The 15,184-nt window shown below is 37.1% G+C and overlaps 1 protein-coding gene across 1 annotated transcript in view; it reads left to right on the forward strand.

Annotated features, from left to right (window-relative positions):
- PPP1R9A (protein phosphatase 1 regulatory subunit 9A) overlaps nucleotides 1-15,184 on the forward strand; it is a 147,109-nt gene that overhangs the window by 109,334 nt on the left and 22,591 nt on the right. Inside the window, 5 exon segments of the mRNA XM_068673984.1 lie at nucleotides 43-198; nucleotides 5,391-5,444; nucleotides 7,812-8,041; nucleotides 9,380-9,476; nucleotides 9,584-9,755. Of these exon segments, the coding sequence (XP_068530085.1) occupies nucleotides 43-198; nucleotides 5,391-5,444; nucleotides 7,812-8,041; nucleotides 9,380-9,476; nucleotides 9,584-9,755 (709 nt within the window).

The following is a 15,184-nucleotide window of genomic DNA, read 5'->3' on the forward strand; positions in this document are numbered from 1 at the left end:
ATAAGATGATAACTAGAATTTCTTAAATGCTATAAAATTAAGACAGGGGAATATGCTACAGATGAAGAAGATGAAGACATGGGACCTGTCCTTCCAGGAGGTGACATGGCTATCGAAGTGTTTGATCTTCCAGAAAATGATGACATGTTCTCCCCCAGTGATGTGGACACAAGCAAGCTAGCTCACAAGTTCAAAGAGGTAAGTTATAGATCAGAAAATATTTCTGAAATGTCTTACTGGAATTAGATTTCTAGCAATCCTATTGCCCAGTGCTTGTTATTTCTCTTAAATACTAGCATTGATTTCTAGCTGTTTGTCTAGCTGGTGCTGTTGAAGGGCTGTAAAAGTTCTGCTTAAAAGAAGTAGAAAGAACTGTTTTACTGATTTTTTTAACATCAGTTTTCAAGGACTGTTGTGTTGATGGAGGATAATTTATAATTTAATTTTCAGAACAAAAAGTTATTCTACTTCAGCACTTAGTTTGCATTTTTTGACCAGGAAGACAAAGTGTAAGTTAATTCATTACCAGCAGGTTGCTTTTTTATTCTTTCTTTTTTTTTTTTTTTTTTTTTTTCTGGTACGATTCCAATCAAAAGTGATCATGAAAATCAAATAATGAATACTAAATTTCAGTGAAAATGCAGCACTCTGCATAGTTCCTGCATCATTATGCAGCACTCATCAGTGTACACAGTATTATATATTTAGTTATGTGTTTAAAAAGATGCTATACAGGGGAAGCAGACCTGCTTCAAGTTGGCATTTTACCAAACCTCTGTGGTTGTAGAGTTTGTATAGCATCCACTGGCACTAACGGAAGCTTTTATCAGTGATGTTTATCACAGTCACTGAGCTCGTGTAGCATACCAAAGTTCTGAGAAACATTTCCTCATTTTAGGTTGTACTTTTAATGTGGTTTATTGCTGAACTTTCCTGAACCATGATGCAAATAGACATGGAACAGGTGGATTTCTCCAAACCCAGAGTAATAAAGACAATAAATGACAGTAAAGATCATCTTTCTTTCTAAATGCAGTGAAGATGCTCTAAGGAGCCAGAATGTCATAGGAGATTTGGGCAGCATAAGCTAGCTGGGCCCAGACAGAAGTTTGAAAAGAGAGAGGCTCACTTTTTGTTCTTCTTCCCCTGTCCTCTCTTCTTCCTTTCCTTCCACTCAAAACCAGTGTTTTATAGAAGTGTAATGTATATTGTTACTCGCCTCCAGTGAGAGTAATATGTAAAAAGTAATCAGTCACTGAGCAACCAGACTTTCCTTTCTCTGGTGTTGTTCTCTGTACCTTCTGGATACTTACTGTTTTTTCATAATTGTTTCCTAAAAGTTTTTTAGTTTAGTTATCTGATAATTTTCTCACTCCATACTTTGAAGTCCAGGCTTTTATGCAAATTAGCAGGACAGTTGACTTCATTTTCTAATACTTTGCATCGTGCATAATGATTTTCTCAATGCGGTGGTAAGATGCTGCCATTCTGACCGTGCCAGTGCAACAGGGCTATGGAAAGCAGAGGTGCTGTGATGGACAAGACACTGAGCTTTGAATAATTTACCTATACAGCTATGCTTGAAAACAGTTTCCATCAACTTGGGCTACTGAGGTACTTGAGCATGTCCAAACTGATATGCAGCTATCTGTAGACCTGTCTGGCTTAATGGCCTTAAAATGCAGATGTAAGGAATTAAATTTGGACTAAGGGACTCTGGAATCCTCCAGATTAAATGCAGATAAGAGCCTGAGAAGAAAACATTAAATGTTCCTGCGTAAGAGTGGACTCTTTTTCACTAACCCACACAGTTATCGCTGGTAGGAGCATGCCACTTTTGTTTTGCTGATTGTATTTAACAGTACACAGCTGCGTTTTGTTGGCTCTTGCAGAGTGAGTGCATGTATTTTTCTTGGTATTTGCCCTGAATTTCTTCAACACTAGAGGACTTGTTCATGATCACACTGCACAAGCCCACACAGTGTTTTCTGGAATTGTATTTAAAGAATAACTGTTCTTTCTTGTTCTTACTGTGGAGATTAATGAAAGTATTAAACAAGTAGGTTGGACATAATCTTTAAACATAATAGTTTGACCTAATTAGTTGAATTCAGTATTTGCAAAGAAAAATATGCTCAAATACTTCGAAAATGCTTTGCTTTTGGAATGGAAGTCAGAATAGAGGTGGGCATTCCTGGGTGAATCACCCTACTTTGGCGTGTCTTGTTTTCCTGGCTGTACAACAAGGAAAATCAGTCTCATTTTTTCTAACTTCTTTTATAGAAAGAGCTGGAAGCTTTATTTTAGCTATGGTGGTTAAAGAAGGACAAGATCTGTAGGGAGAAGGGACATCTTACTAAGAATTAGATGTTATATTTCACACATCTATAGAAATCTATAAATCTATAGAAAAAGAGATTATTATATGCAAATTATTTATAATGTATCATGTATATATATAGCATGATTATATGCCATGATTATACAAAATAATTTATGTATATTATTTGTTTCTATTGGGTGCTTTCATTCCCATTGTACTCCAGGTATTTAACATTTACTAGCTTTTCATTACATTCTACCTCTCACAGTCTTAGATGAATTCAAGATACTCTCTTTCAGTATATTAAAAAAAGTTGTATTGTTTTGAAGAAAATCAGCTTTTAAGACATCTTTGAAAATTAATTTGCCAAAAATTATTCAAAATATCTTTTGTTAAAATGAAGCCTTCACAGATTTATGTTGACTTAGGAAACAAAAATGCAAAATAGTATCTGCCAAGGATTTGTCTGGCTTTATATAGGACATGGAATAAAGTATATTTGTTCTCCTATTAGAAAACTTGCTTCAATATTTTTTACTGTGGAGTCCAAATCTGCTTGTCAAATCCTTCACCTTGCCCACTATTCAGTCTAACCCACAATGTGTTAGTATTTCTCATGTATTCTGCAGGCATAATTAGTTGTCCACCTTACACATTTGCCTGTTTGACAGGAAAGTGTCTTTTTTCTTCTGCCTCAGTGGGATCTGCTGTACCATGTACAGATTCAATGATCCAACTGGGTGCTCAGTATTCATTTTTTTAACATAATAACAGAGAGTGTAAAAATAACTGTTAAAACCATCTGTACCTGAGCAGATTGCCATTTATGCAACAATTTGGAGTTTATTTGTATGTCATAATAAGCTGTATAAATGCTGCTTACTGGTTTGTGGGATTTTTAGAGATGGGAATGGATTGTGAGCAGGTAGCCTAAGGCTTTAAGTCTTGGCTTTTTGATTTCATTATTAACTCTGCAAAGGGCAAAGTCTATCGCGTCCATCCTTCCCCTGATTTTACCTCACTCCAAAACAATGAGGTTTTGAATGCGAGGTTCAATGACCTGAACTAAGCAAAGGTCTGGGCATTGTATAAACACCGTAACATTTTGAGATTGTTCTTTCATAATTTTTTGTCATTGTCTTTCACTACCAACAGAAATTGAAAAATTATAAAAATTAGTTATCAATGTCTGTGCAAGTTACAGATCAGAGGTTGGCTTGAGTGAGCTCAAAAATAGCAACTAACCTCTTGCACCAGAATATTCATAATGCTTTTTAGTGCAAAGTTGGGAGGTCAATTTAAGTGACAGCTGACAACCCTAGGGACTAGAAGTGCTCACATTCTCCTGTAGAGACAGTAAGCAAGAGATGACTGGTGGAAGGAGAAGATGCCTGAACAGTTCCTCAGGTGGAACCAGTTGCATGAGTGCCTCCTTTATTCCTCCCCTAATAAATTCAGTAATGTTCCAGCAACAGGGACTAGGCTTATCCACTAGATCAGTTGAGGCTGATTTGCAAACCAAACTGGATGTGTGTCCTGCATTGCCACAAGAAAAGGGTTCAAGAGGTGCCCTGAAAATGGAACTTCAAAAGCAGCTAGGCCTTTCTCAAGGATGGTTGTACTGATCAGCTCTGTGATAACTCCTGCTATTTCGAAAATTATTCCTCTTCTCCAAAAGAATTTCTCTTTTGAATTGTTTGTACCTTCTTTTATTTATTTATTTTTTTATAACAGCCTGGCCTTTGAGAATGTAACCGCTGCTTCATAAGAGGTGATAATTTGTGATGCAGTGCAAGTCCCTCATGCGCACCACTAGCTCAACATAAACTGTTCCCAAAGGCTTCCTTTAGTCTTGTAAGAGTAGTAACCACCGTGTAAAACATGCTTTTCCGTAACTATTCCTGGTATTCATAAATAATGAACTAAGGTTTTGTCTTCCCTGCAGTGTTAGCTCAAGCTAAATTCGGGTTTTGCCCGTGCCCTTGCTCCTCACCCAACAACACACAAGTCACTGGTTCACATTAAATGGTCGTGTAGATGTAGGGTTTTGGAGCCTGCCAGCAGTTTGTCAGCATCATGTGCCTTAAGCAGCAAAGCAGTGGGGATTTGGGTGCAGGCCGCTGTCGGACACACGCGTACATATGATCATAGCCATTGGGATTGTGGTTACGCTTTGGAAGCTGTGCTTCAGTTTCTACTTCAGAGTATTCCTGAAACAGGCAAATATTAATCCTCTGGGGGGAAACCAAACTCAAAGATGTTTCGGGGGGAGCAGACCGATGTAGGTTAATCCAAAAGAAATCCCCTGGAAGGCGTGCAGCTGGGTGCCAGGTGCTCAGCACCCACCATTTCCCGGCACAGAGCCCCTGTTATTGTGGCACGGTGCTTGGCAATGCAAATACAACCTTTAGCACAATGCCAGGGCTGTTAATCTACTTGCAGTCATTTTGTGTGCCTGTATGCTGTTTCCTGTTATTTTACTGTTTCCTGGTGTAACTGCTCTCCCTTGAAATTAGCTAGCTTGAGCGGAGTAACTCAAGTTAATGGCGGGGAAGGATAGCATCAATTTACCTTTTCTCTTGCATGGAGCAAACACATGGAGTCATCCCCTGAAGGTTTTCCGACTCCCTTAGTTGTTAAATCACTTATTCCTGTATTTGCTCTTTTGTAATATGCCTGCTTTAATCAGTATCGAGGGACTTTCTGACAGCACTGGGACATATTTCACTTTCACATCAGAGGAGAGCAAAGCCCAGCAGGATAACATCTTTTTTTTTTTTTCTTTTTTCTTTTTTTTTTTTTTTTTTAAGCAGAAGACATTTGGTTTTGCTAAACAGATTGGATGTTCTGATTTGAAATTATGAGTGGTTAGATGGCATCCTATCTTTAATTAGATTGCACAGTCTGAGTCATTTTGCAAGCTAGACATTTTAATTTACAATCTACTGCACTGCAGCACTCTTCAAGGCCTTCTGCTATGTAATAAGGTATTCAACTTGCAGCACAGGCTTTAAAAATACTGGAGTACTCTGTGACTTCACTTGTTTATTTTATATTTCAATTTTAGTTGCAAATCAAACATGCAGTTACAGAAGCTGAAATTCAGAAGCTGAAGACGAAGGTAAGAATCAATATGCAGTTAATACACGCTGATTTTTTTCCTCATGCAAAATCAGATCTGAAGACATGTATCTTTATGTGGGTGGAGAAATCAACGTCCTTATTAAAGGCAGATTAAGAAACACAGTGGCTCAGCTAAATCTTGTCTTGCTGTATATTCTCTATTCAAAGTTTCAAGTAAAATCTTAAGTGCTGCTATTAAGAGAAACTGCCAACTTGTGTAGCTTCAATTAAACATACATTTTAAGGAATATCATAATGGCTAAATAGCAGATTTCTAGCTTTACAATTCTAATGCATTTTCTCAGGTTTTTAGATTATATTTGGATTGAATATTCAAGCCTAAGTTCATAGATTTTTTATTTGCTAGTGATGTTAAGATATCTTGTTTATGTTAGTTTCCTTTTTTCAACATTTAAAAAAATATTTAAAGGTTTTAGATTTAAAATATTATTTTTTTTTTATACAGGAAAAAAAATAAAAGCTGTTTCTTACTGTTGCAGTTCTCTTTAATAGATGTTCTAGATGTTCTTACCAGCTTAACAGAAAACATCTCACAATTGGTTGCTAGTTATTAGATTGAATTTGCAATAGCAATAAAAAGAAATTGTATTTTTGTATTAGGATAAGCTTTATGGGAAGTCAACTGATAATTCTGTTGTTGAGTAAAATTAGGTTTTATAATAACATCCTTCTTTTTCAGTTTGAGTACATTATAAAGGAAATAAAGGAAGACAAAGAGAAAATTGTACTTCAGAAAAATATTTTAGATGATTGTTTCTTTCTAGTAACCATTTGCACTCACCATGCATTTTGTATAGCGTTTATCAAATTTGCATTAAGTATTGTTAAAATCAAATTCTGAATGCAACTATTTTCTGTAATAACAATTTCTGTTGTATTATTTCAGTTCAAAAAGTCAAAAATCTTTTCTCCCGTCTACTTTCCAGTTCCAATCTAACAATTGGAGCTGCTTGGTCAATCCCTTGGGGTTGTGCCAAGCCCCACTGACTTCATGGCGTGGGTGTAAACATTCATCTGTGCAAATCCATTTGCAAGATTAGGGTTAATACATCTTTTTGTGTTGGACTTCTTTCTTTACATGGTGTTTTGAATAGAGCCAAAGAAAATGTGGCTAGTTTATATGTGTGTTACTACTAAAATTGCAAACAACCTATTCTGGTTTTGTGTGCATCGTCCGTGGTGCTAGCAGAACTGCCAAGAGCAAATGAAGCAGTCTTGATAAGTAAACAGGGATGTGTAAGACAGGGTTTCCTTCCATAAATTCTGGCAGCAAAAATACCCTACCCTGAACCCTAACATTATTTGGTGCCAAATGCTGAAACTTGCAACTAGCTTTTGGAAATTAAGAAACCTAACTACAACAAAAATTAACAAAAAAAAAATAATACACGGGCACTAAGGATTATTATAAATTCAGCAGTAATATTCAGGCTTCTTTGAGGTCACTTGGAAAAAAACACTGGACTTCACTGTTGCCAAATAGTGGACATAGCAGTGGAACCGCACTGATCAGAAAGTTAAACAGTGCTGATATGTCTGGCAGAATTAGCACCTTTAAGGGCAGGAATCTACAACAGCAAGGATATGTTTTCCTTTTAATATTAGCTCCCTATAATGTGGTAAGCAAGTTTAAAGAAAACAAGAGAAATATAACAGGTTCTCTTTGTCCTCATAATAATTCTGGCGTAGTTTCAGTCTTAGATGCAAAACTCAATGCCTGCTTAAACAGAAAATAATCCTAGGTTATGACCTGATGTTAAATTTTCTATTCTACTTCCAGCCTCGTTTGTTTGGCTTTCTAGATTAAGCAAGATTATGATATGAAAAAAGGCATTGTAAGATTTCAATAGGATTTCCAATTTGGGGGAAAAAACAGATAGATTAAATGCAATTGGCTTTTTTTCTATTGTTTTTCAAATTGTTCTTAAATATAGAATCTGGAATTCCTCTTCAGATATGATGTTTCTCATTGTCTGAAAGGGTATGAAAGCTTTCAGACTCCTGAGCAAGATACACAGAGCAAAATTCGTTTGCAGTGCTGGCTGATTAACCCTGCAGTTTACATAAATACTCCACTATTGACGTTTTAAAATGTGTTAGTGTATCTCAGAGAATCAATGAGGCTGCACTGTAACACAGAGCAAAAGTTCTACCTCATTTTAGGAGAAAGAGTATGGTATGCATCAGTGTATGTATTAGTCTTGAAATGCTCTTTTCTCTGCTGGCATATTACTTTTATAGTTAATCAGTGATTTTCATTATTCCTGTTGTTTGAACTCATCCTAATCTATTCGGCTGCACTTTGCACCTTTTTACTGACTGGCATCTATACTGTTTTGTTCAGCTGCAGGCAGCTGAGAATGAGAAGGTGAGGTGGGAGCTGGAGAAGACCCAACTGCAGCAGAACATCGAGGAGAATAAGGAGAGGATGATGAAATTAGAGAGTTACTGGATTGAGGCACAAACCCTGTGTCACACAGTGAATGAGCACCTCAAGGAGACGCAAAGCCAGTATCAGGCTCTGGAGAAGAAATATAACAAGGCAAAGAAATTAATCAAGGATTTTCAGCAAAAGTAAGCAGCTACGCCAGGCTCAGCAAATGAATTAGTGGCCAGATAGGAAACATGTATGTGATATATTTTGATATATGAAACCAACCCACTATTAAATCCCTGTAAGGTAAACAACATTTTTCACTTTTTTTATCATGAAAACCACAAGGTCTTCATTGAAAACAAAAACGTTAGTATTATTCAAGTATTAGTTTAATATTGCTGAAAAAAAATATAACTACATAAAGATATATTCTGTTTTATTCCACATTGGAATGTTTCAGGATTAGTAGATAACTAAATGCGGTTGCAAACAACCAGAAGTAATCATAGTAGAGCATTTGATTAGAAATGTTTGCTGCAATTTATAGTGACATATCAGCTGGATTCACTCCTGCTTTGTACTAATGTAACACGCAAAAGCAATTTGTTTTGTTACATTTTCCATCTTATTTTTCTTCCTCCTGTAGATGCCACGATTATTTGAGCTGTTGAGCTAACTGATGGTTACCTGCCCCCTTCTGTTTCATGTGGTCTCTTTCCCTGATGGCTAGCAAGAATAATAACATCTTATATTTCTATAATGGTTTCCATTCCCCAAATGTTCTTTTGTGCAGCATTTTTTTAATTAATGCTGAAGTGTGGTCATTTAAAAAAGAAAACTCAAAAATGTACAGCAATGTCAAGTGAAAACTGGAAGCGTAGAAGTAAATACCCTGTCCAATTTAAAAAAAAAAAAAAAGATATTCAAAATGTCATTACCTGTATTGGAATTTCGTGACTGTTCCAGAACTAACTGTTATGTCGTGTGCTTTTTATCATAAGTGCCTTTGATTTTCAAAGTAAAAGGAAGTAAGAAAAATAGATAGATTGACCTTGTATAGCTTTTCTGTTGCTATTCCACTTTATATTAGTAAAAGATGTAGTCCATGGTTTTTAACTATCTTAGACTCCTAAAAACACCTAACAGATTTCCTTAAAACTTACTAGAAAATTAAATTTGTACCTGAAAACTTCTGGCTGTCCTTTCACTGAAAAAGTACACTCGCACTCTCATAAAACAGAGATTCTATCCCATTTCCCACAGCAGAATGGAGACTTTTACTTTTTTATTTTTTGTATTTTCACATAGCATATTGATGTAGAATGATAAATAATTGCTTACATTTTGTCTTAATTGCAGTTTCATACTTATTTCTAGGTTAATAGTAAAATATTTGTTAAGGACAGAATTTTCTGATGCGTAGTCCAACATCTAGTACACCAGAACAATCTTATTTTCTGTTTGAATGTGATTGCTTTTTGATGACAGCAAGAACATCTTTTTCTTTTTCTTTTTTTTTTTTTTTTTTCCCTAAGAGAACTTGACTTCATCAAACGCCAGGAAGCTGAACGAAAGAAAATAGAAGATTTGGAGAAAGCACATCTTGCAGAGGTTCAAGGCTTACAAGCTCGTGTGAGTATTATTTACTCATTGGTTTGGTGACAATTCTGTCTGATAATACAGAAAAAAAATACAGATGTGTGTGTGCTATAGTTAAAAATGTGTTGTATTTCTTCCAGATACGAGACTTGGAAGCAGAAGTTTTCAGGCTACTGAAGCAAAATGGGAGCCAGGTTAACAATAACAACAACATATTTGAAAGGCAGACATCTTTTGGAGAAGTTTCTAGAGGAGATCCAGTGGAAAATCTAGATACTAAGCAAGTGTCATGTCTGGATGGCTTAAGTCAAGGTTTGTTTGAACCTATTCATAACTCTTGTAATGTGTACATAAATAGTATGGTTATCATTTAGGATTTAAAGGAAATACTAACACAGGAATGCTGTTGTTTTTCCAGAGTTCATCAAATAATGACAATAAAGAGTTCCAGAATAACTATACAATGAATATTCATTAAGAAGTGGAAGTGACTAGCATGTTTTAATAAAGACCATTGTTGATTTCATAAAGCTTAAATGAATTTTCAGTGACATGCCATCAACATTTAGGTTTAATTCCACAATTTCTGTTGTGTTAATAAAATAGGAGAAAATTGTGCTTTCTTGCATTCCTAAACTCATCCTTAATTACCCGATCACCAAAGATCAAGTAAGAACGAAGTTACCAGAATTACAAAAACAAGCTTAAATTTAGCATTTTGAATGGATCTTTTCAAGGTTCTGATCTCACCTTGGTACTAACATCAAAAGCAGCTGTGTAGGTAGAGCTCACCGTTTCTCAGGATGGGGCCTTCTGTGAACAAAATGCAAAATCTTTCCTGGTTCGTTCATTAAAATAATAGTAGTCTACAGCACAGCCTGATTTACAGCATTAGAACTGTTAGACTTTGTTCTACATTATCGAAGAGACAAAACAACTTACGGTAATGGTAAGCTGTGGATAGGTGCTATGATTCTATGATTCTATTGGCAGGGAAACTGTAACCTTTACTTGTTTTGCATAGAAAAGATAATTGTTATTTTTTCAGACTGTGCCAGTGAGAATACACACATAACTTTCATAGCTTCAGTTAGAGTTTTAAGTTCTGCAACTGCAAGTGTTTCCTTACTGTTGAGGTATATGCAGAATTGAAGCCAACGTTAGATTCACAGCATTGGAATCAAATCGTTTGGTGCAGGAGCAATACTTATTCTGTATTTAGTGACACTCTGTGAAATCAGGTTCTGGGATTTTGACAAGGGAGCACCGGAGTTCATTCCTAGAAATATTTTCGTTTTCAATGATCTATATTATTTATTTTTCTGATGAAGAAAAATGCATTGCGCTACCAATTAAATTGATTTCTAGCAATCACAGGAGTGTTTTATTAAAATTGCTATTTTAGCAGTTAGCTCATGTGTGGAGTAACAAATTGAGTATTGCTCTGCAGACAAATCAATGTGAATTATATTTTAACATAATGTATGTACATAAAAAAGGGCTTGTCCTTCTGAAACAGTATCTGTGTGATACTGTGTGATACACAGACCTTGTGGAATTGGTTTCCACAAATCTCCACATAGCTTTTTCTTAAAAGCAAGTGTTTATTATCCTGAAGTCTCTGAAGTTCAGGAAAGCACTCAGGGTGACAAGTCTGTATTTCTGCATAGAGACTCAGTAGGCGTTACAAGTAGATCGCATCAGGGAAGGAAAGTGTATTTTGTTTACCTGCCTCCCAGAAATCATGTTTACATTTTTAGCAGTGTCAGCACACATCCACAGCTCAGGAGCTGAAATGCATTGTCAGACATCCTCTTCAATATGTACCTTGCGTGGTTCAGTGGAATGTTCTGTTTCACTAAGACTGCAAAATTCAATGCTGATAAGACTTTTTATTTTTTGTATACAATTTGAAAGGAATTTCTACATGTAAAAAAAAAATCAAAAAGCATCTTTTTAAAGCATTAAAACTCTATGTCAGTACTTCTTAATCATATTTTTCAACTCATATTTGCATGAAAATTTTCTATTTCTAAGAGCTGCCAGGACAACATTCCCCTGGGAAGATGTTGACCAGTGTTAGTGCTTCTGAGAGTTAGAACGGGCAATCTGTGAATTTAAAACTGCTCAAATTTAACCACCTGAATACAAAAAACAAATTCTTTGATAGAAAAAACAGATAATCATCAATGATATTTTGGAAGTAGAAAAGCCATAGTTAGATCTTAGATTCCAGGCTGAATTCATGCTTTTAACAAGAGAAAAAGGACTTCTTTAGAAAAAAGAGATACCTAAACATGCTGCGGCACTCTTTGACTTCCTTATACTTTTGCCGGTAAATTCTATATCAGAGTGTCTGAAGTCTGTGTTGGTCTGTAATGCAGTGATACTTGGTATTTACAGACAGAGCCTATATCTTCGTATTGTTCCCATGAAAGCCTTTTAAGAAAAGGACTTACCATTGTCTGGCAATATGTGTAATAACTAATCACCCCATGCGTTCTTGCAGAGGAGCTATTGAGAGCAGGAGGAGAAGCCCATGATGTCTCTGGAGGCTGATCAGGATTCCCTAAGTGCACAGTGCGTTGTGCATCTTCGTGACATTGACACATGCACTGCTGTCTCTTTTCTAGTTTTTATTCAAACAATATAATGCACGCTTCTTGTTCAGCCTCAGCTTTAGGTTTGTAGGATGAGACTGCATGTGCGCAGACACATCCTGTCATTTTTATTCTGAAGCTTGTGTCTGTCTTCCCTAAAAGTCAGCTCATGTAAAAATACATATTTTATGTATCCCTTAAATTAAAATGATACAAGCACATACCATTTTTTTTTTTTTTTGCTTCAGGGTGAACTGAGATGTTTATCATATTCTTGTGCTGTAATACATTTGGGTCTAGCCAACAGATGCACTGGCCTGCCATGCCCACAGGAGCACGGCTGTCCCTGCCCGTAGGTGGTCTGGCCGTGAGGACATCGTGTCAGACTGCCTGGCTCCTCGGGCTGTAACATAACCTGATAGTGAGAGGCTTCCAGGAACATCAGTGGAAGCTACAGAGAGAAAGCAAAAATGTTACAGCCCAGAGTCCTTTGTTTTGCATTGGAATACCAGAAGCCTGTGGGTTGTGTTTCTTTTACAAATATTTGATTTATTCTGAGATTACAGAAAAGCTGATGAAGCCTTCAGTTCTAGTGGTCACGAGCTGTGTCCATGGCAGAGAATCAAGCTATTCACGGATGATCTGGAAGGAGCCAAGGATTTGAAACCTGGACAGTTCAGTGTTGACACCAGCTTGGACAGTCCTTGCTGATAACTGTGCAAATGCCCCTTTGAGCATCTTTGATGGTTGTGTTGGGTGTCCTGGGATGCTCAGCATCAGTTCACAGAAGGAGGTTTTGAAATGTATCAGCCTGTACATGTAGAATGGAAACACAGTGGGAGGACACGTGGTCTGCTTCCCACTCCACAATGGTACTGAAATAACGCAGAGGGAAGCCCTCTGCAGGGAAGTGGTTCAAGGCCCTCTGAAAGAAAGTCCAATTAGATTGTCTCTACAAGCAATATCGAACCTGTTATAGCATTCTTCTGAGATATTTATCATGCTCCCTAGTGTGCTAGAAGATTCCTAGGAAAATACCCTTCCTGATGCTTTTGAGCAATTTTTTTTTGCAGCAGGCTGAACCAAGGTTAAGTTCAGAGCTGGCCCTGAGAGCTCACAGCCCGGCTCCGGCATGGAGGGAGCAGCAACCTGCAGGCCCAGGGGGTGGTTCACTTAAACAAGGCCAATGTGACCACTTAGTTAAATAAGTGTTTGCAGTGCCACGTTGATGGTTTGCATAATTTGGGCTATCAGCAGAATGAGTATACGGGATTGTGTGCACCTGACAGAAAAAACATGAGAAGTTCAAATCATGACAATAGGTATCCTATCAAATAATGTCAGAAACATAATTTTACACGATTTTCTAGTTTCATCTGTATCTAGAGTTTAACTCTTACACAAAGAAGAAAAGCGAGACACCCTGCTGGAAGTCTTGCGGTGCTTTAAGACAACATGGATCTGCAAAAAGACTTGAGTTTTGAAGGAGTCTAACTCTTCAGCTATGTAATGGACTTTACTAAGTCAATCTGTGGCTCTGATTTCAAGAGGCAGTTTGAGCTAAACTGACAGCTCATCAGTGTTGAACTGGGAGACCCCACAGCATCCCTTTGTCTGACCACATGGTTCTGCCTCATCCACTGTCCTGCTGTAGCACTAGGACACTTGGTGCACTCATTCGATTCACCAGAACAACAGAAAACTGACTTAAGAAGGGAAGAAGTTGGAATGTCAGACTAAAATCAGATAGTTTCTTCTGGTTCCCTCATTTCAATCAGCTTGCAGACGAGCTGAGGTCCAAATCTTCTGGGGGGCTGGAAGGGTGTCACTGGGAGCTAGGGGCTGTGGATACAGAGGAGAGAGCAAGAACTCTGCATTTTGGTGGCGGTGTTAAGTCACCGAGCTGTTTCCACCCATGGCTGGATCATATTCTCTGAGAGATGGTCATCATGCCATGGAAAGCATTGGGAAATTTTCTGCTTTATGAAAGTTGATGGATTCAGCAAGGCTAAGATGTCTCTGTTTAAAGCTAAATGTCTTTGTTTAAAGCAAAGATGTCAGTAAGATTGGCTGCTAATTAATTAGTGTGTTAGGAATGCAGTACTTAGACAAGTAAATTAGCGTAACGGATTCTGATTTGATTTGTAGTTTGAGGATTGCCAAACGAAAAAGAAGGCTGAAACCATAAATAATCTATTTCTTGTCTGGCATAAAATGTGAAAAAAAAGTTTTGCCTTATTGCGGCCTTATAAAATGTTAATTTTGCCGAAATACTCAGATTTCATTTGAATAGATGATTGACAGCTAAGCAAACAGCAGTGATGTCAGCTCTATTTGTAGAGGCAAGTCGTAGATGAAGTGTTTAGTATGCTTTTCCTCACGAGGCATTCTTGAATGGGGCGACTTTGAAACTAGGCAGATGAGTTGGCTTCTCAGTTCCATTTTTTATATGAAATATTTCTCCAACTTCTGTGCATCACATAATGGTGTTTGAGCAGCAGATGAAAGGGGAAATATGTAATCCTACTTTGTCTTCAAAACTGATGAAACAGAATTTCTTGTGTTTTCCAGCAGAAAGTTAGATGTATGAAGACAACAGGGAGTAAGAGTGAGAGTGTCAGTGTCCAGCTCTTTTATGATGATATAAAAAATAATGCAGCTTTGGATTTCCTTTGCATTTTAATCTTTTAAAGTACATGTGGTGGAGTACAACATCTCCTACACAAACCCCAGCTGTTCAGAAAGTACAGCAACTCTGTAGGGGTTAAGAAACAGGATTGCAGAGTACATCTCCCAGCTTTCACACAGGTCTTCTGATGACTGTCTTGTTAATTTTTGTTGGGATAATTACTGCTTGTTGTAAATCTCTCAGAGGGTTTTGAGCTATTAGATCAGCATAATAACAGACTTAACAGTCCATGTCCTGCTCAACACAGTATAGTTGTTTGTCTAGCTGATCAGGTAGAAATTGAGCCCCTTCTGTCATGTACACATACGGCATATGGCTATCCCATTCCTGTCTTGAATGACTGTAATTCAGGGTGTCTTTCATAGCTCTTCTGGATGGATTAATTTCATTTCATTTCAATTGTCATGATAAACTTCACTGAACATCTCTGGCAGTTGCCTGCAGTGAAAATT

Source organism: Anas acuta, chromosome 2 (genome assembly GCF_963932015.1).
Source record: "Anas acuta chromosome 2, bAnaAcu1.1, whole genome shotgun sequence".
Classification (NCBI taxonomy): Eukaryota; Metazoa; Chordata; class Aves; order Anseriformes; family Anatidae; genus Anas; species Anas acuta.